Source organism: Nuphar pumila, chromosome 3, assembly GCF_984573655.1.
Source record: "Nuphar pumila chromosome 3, dmNupPumi1.hap1.1, whole genome shotgun sequence".
In the NCBI taxonomy this organism is placed as follows: Eukaryota; Viridiplantae; Streptophyta; class Magnoliopsida; order Nymphaeales; family Nymphaeaceae; genus Nuphar; species Nuphar pumila.
Window position 1 is genome coordinate 651552 of NC_143251.1, and position 4077 is coordinate 655628.

Sequence of the window (4077 nt, forward strand, 5' to 3'; positions counted from 1 at the left end):
AGATTTACAGTTATGGCGCCTTTGAGTTCTGCAAATCTCAGATCTATGTAATGAATCTGACTTGAGGCCTACACCAAGGCAAGAAAGGACTCAAAACAGAGTGAATCTCAAATCCACGACATTTTATGACCAGATTGGCAGTGAGGAAAAGGGAGAGGTTGGGAGAAGGGGATTCTGCAGGTAAGTAAATTTTCATCTATCGCGGAGATATAATCTGTCGACAAAGAACAGACGCCAGAAACCGCAAAACAGTTTTTTAAATTACAAATAAAATAAAGAAAGAAACTCGGCACATCGAAGGAGAAAAAACAGAGCTGATACACCAAAACAGAGCAACAAAGGAAGACGGAACTGTCATATGAAATATGTACAAATTGTAACAATCTCTTAGTCAAGTGAAAAAATATTATATTATCAAAAAACACAAAAGTGATAAAAAAGATTACCCCCTTTCCTCAAAAAAAAAGAAAAAAAAAACAGATTACCCCCCAAAAGAAATGTAAAGAGGGAGAGACAGCGTACCATGAGAAAATGGGGCAGATTCAGGTCTCTCAAACCAGGTGGGTTCATAAGGCAGCTCTCACATAGCGATGACAAAATGGGGCAGCGTCAGGCCTCTCTCTCTCTCTCTCTCTCTCTCTCTCTCTAACGCCACGCTGAGACAGTGAGGAGAGGCGTATCATCCCATGCGAGAGAAAAGAATCCTGGTGGGGATTCAACAAGCGAGTAGCTGGTGCTGTAACTGTAATCCCAGAGTAGTATCTTCGCCTGACTCACCGCATAGTGACTTAGCTTCAACGGCTCGAACCCTGCGCACTCCATCCACGCCCTCCACCTCTCCTTCCCCTCCATCCTCTCCCGACGCTCCGCCCCTTCGGCGCCCACCACCGCCGCTATCCTTTGCCCGAATATCGACCTCTCCACATTGAGCCGGTCCGACGAGTCCCTTGCCATGCTCGGCTCCAGCGACTCGAAGGCCGCCGAGTAGTAGCGGAGCGCGTTGTTGAACCGCTGGAAGAAATCAACCCGGTTCAGGCACGCCTCGTACTCGCCGAGGGTGACCACTCGGGGGCTCAGCGACTTGGCCACCTCCAACGCCTTCTCGACGGCCGACGACGTCTCCCCGAGCAGCCGGTAGAGCTGCAGCATGAAGTTGACAGTGAGGAACTCGTCCGGTTCGACCCCGAAGCACGAATCGTCCAGCTCCTCCAGCGGGGCCGTAACAGGGCAGAACTCGAGGTGGAGGTCGAGGAGCTGCGCGAAAGCCTTGAGGCGTTGCCCGGTGGCAATGAGCGAAGGGAGCGGGTTCGGACCTAAGGTCGCCGCGGGGATGCCGGATATCCGAACGCTCGACGGCTTCCCCGATGAACGGGTGGCTAGGGCCTGGAGGAGCGCAGCCCACTGGATGCCCTGGTCTATCCCGAAGTCCACAATGTGTATCCGGGACGCTGATTCGGTGGCGTCGAGGATGGCCTGGTTGGCCGTGAGGTGAGCGAACTTGGTGTAGGGTCCGGCGTCGTTGAAGGCCTTATAGGAGAAGGTCAGGTCCTTGGTAGAAGAAGAAGAAGAAGAAGAAGAAAAAGAAGCAGCAGCAGGAGGAGAAGAAGAGGAAGAAGAAGAGGACGAAGGACGCACCATGGTCCCGGTGGTTGGCTTCGAAGGCGTGAGGCGGGAGAAGAGGGCTTCGATGAAATGGAAGGCGACGCGGCTTGTAGGGTCGCCGGTTTCTGACGAAGCCTCACGCAGTCGAGAGAGCGCTTCGATGGCACGGTTGGGCTCTGTGTCGACTATACGGGCGACCTCCGCAAGCGACAGGAGGAGTGGCGAGCTGTGCTCCTTCCCGGGTGTCGGGGAACCAGGAAGCTTCTCCTCCAGCGGTCTCCGGACATCGGAGGATGCAAGTTGTGGTGGTGGCGGCGGCGTAGGCCGTCGGGCCACCGCCGCTGTTGCTGCTGCACGGGGGGATGGCGACACTGTCGTACATGGTGACGCAGATGTGGGGGTTCCCCACGGTCTGATGGAAAGAGGAACAGGGGCCGCGGCAGAGCAGAGGGGAGCGGCTGCAGTCCAAGAACTGCCGCCACTGCCGGCGGAGCCAGGGCTAGGGTTTTGAGAGGGGGCTTCGGCCAGGATATGGTCGAGATTGGTGACCATCTGCCATGAGTCTCCGACGGTACAGGGGAGGTCGGAACTCTCCGTTGATTCACACGGATTGCTGGTGGCAGCGGCAGTGGCGCTCTCGAAGCAAGACCTCAAGCTCGCGCCACCACCACCTTCGACCCCGTTGAAGTCGTTGATCAACCCTTCCATCCATTCGTAACCATCGTTGAACCCGGAGCTACTCAGAGCCACCTGCGGATCCGGCACTCTGAACCCTCCTTTGTCCTTCTTAGCCAGGCCCTCCAAGGCCGCCGCCGTCGCCGTCGTCGTCGTCGTTGTCGTCTCCATCCAAACGCTGGTAGGGGTCCTCTCTGCTTCTGCTTCTGCTTCTATGGACGGGTACAACAACACAGGTTCCTCGGCATCTGTGGCTGCCGAATACATGCCCGCCGAGAAACCGCCACTCGCTACCGTAAAGCCCTCGCCGTTGTACGCACTATGGGCCCATGGGTTTAGGGCAAAGCCACTGCTCGTGGCAATGTGTTGAAGCTGCTGCTTCTGTTGCTGAAGATGCTGCTGCTTCTGTTGCTGTTGCTGTATCACCTGCTGTGCGATAGCCATTAGATTTCCACTGTCCGCACACATTAGCTCCATTCCCCCAAATCGAAGCCTACAATAACCGGAACAGCCCAAGAATGAATAGATCGGATAAAACCCTCTCCAACGGCTCTACCTACGTGACCAACAATGGAATCCACTCCACACAGCACCCTTTGATCAGTTCTACCGCCATCTATAAACGAAGAAATAGAGGAGGAGGAGAAGGGACGGGTGTTTAAAAGGGGTTTTACTAAAAGGAAATAAAGGAAGGCCACCGATACCAACAAGATCAGCGGAAGAGCGGAGGGGGTGCTGATGTTGATGACCAAGACGGAACCTAATAACTTAAATTCACCTCTCTCTCTCTCTCTCTCTCTCTCTCTTTATTTTACCGCGGTAACTTCTCTGAGAGGAAGTGAACTACGCACTGTAGAGATAGAAAGAAGTGGGATTTGGGTATTCGGTGGTGTGAACACACGCAAGAAAAAGATTAATTTAAAAAAAAATGCAAAGGACCCTGGAAAAGAGATTATATTAATTAAGAAAAACAACTTGATAACGTTGAAGAACGAAAGTAAAAGCAAAATGGAGGCGACCGATCATCGCAGCAAACCGCAACTCTATCCGAAGATGGGACAGCCTAGCCTGCTCCCGCACCCGCTTGTGCAACTATCGTGGCCCCCTCCACCCTGTCTTACCCAGTTTCTCCCTTCCTCTTTCTCTCTCTCTCTCTCTCTCCACCAATCTCTTCCCCTTAAAAGTTAAAACCACAGCGTTGCGCTCCCTCTCTCTAGGACAGGCAGCTCTTGATGAATGACAAGCGCATGCACGATGTGCACCGTGATGTGGTCCCCACAGTTGCTATTTGTTGTTGTGACATAACCTGTAGCCACGCAGGCAAAGAGGTTCCTCCTTGTTGATAGCCACCTCCAGCACAGCACCGCACTCGCCGACTGGCACTGCCTCGTTGTGATCGTCCACATCTGACGTCTTTGAAGATGGGGTAAAAGCAGCGCCGCCCGTTCCATCCGATCGGGCGGCTTAGCTGGCAAATAATCAACGTCTTTTCCTCTCTCTTTTTTTTTTTTTCGTTCTTGTTTTTCCCTTCTCCTAAATCTAATGGAGCTGCAGGGCCAGCTGGCTTCCACAAGCCCCCATGGCGTGGGGCTCCGCCTGACTTGGTCAAAAAAAAGTCAAGCGGCAAAGTGATTTGAGGGACCTAAAGCAGGTGTGAAGGAGAGGGAGTAAGAACCTTCACCCAGCTTTGCTAATTTATGTGTTCTTTACCTCTTGCCTCCAATATACTTTGGAAAGTTCAAACTCGATTATGATCAGTATTTAGGACCGTCAAGTTTGTCAAGTTTTTCACCCTTGTTT

The 4077-nt window shown here is 52.9% G+C and overlaps 1 protein-coding gene across 1 annotated transcript; it reads right to left on the reverse strand.

Moving 5' to 3' along the window:
• Window positions 1-393: 393 nt before the first annotated feature.
• LOC149841561 (SCARECROW-LIKE protein 7-like) lies at window positions 394-3386 on the reverse strand. Its single transcript, XM_090001079.1, has 2 exons — window positions 1636-3386; window positions 394-1527 (listed from the first exon to the last, which is right to left on the reverse strand). The coding sequence occupies exons 1-2, from the start codon at window positions 2752-2754 to the stop codon at window positions 646-648; spliced, it is 2001 nt and encodes a 666-aa protein (XP_089857205.1). The 5' UTR covers window positions 2755-3386; the 3' UTR covers window positions 394-645.
• Between the last annotated feature and the right edge of the window lie 691 nt (window positions 3387-4077).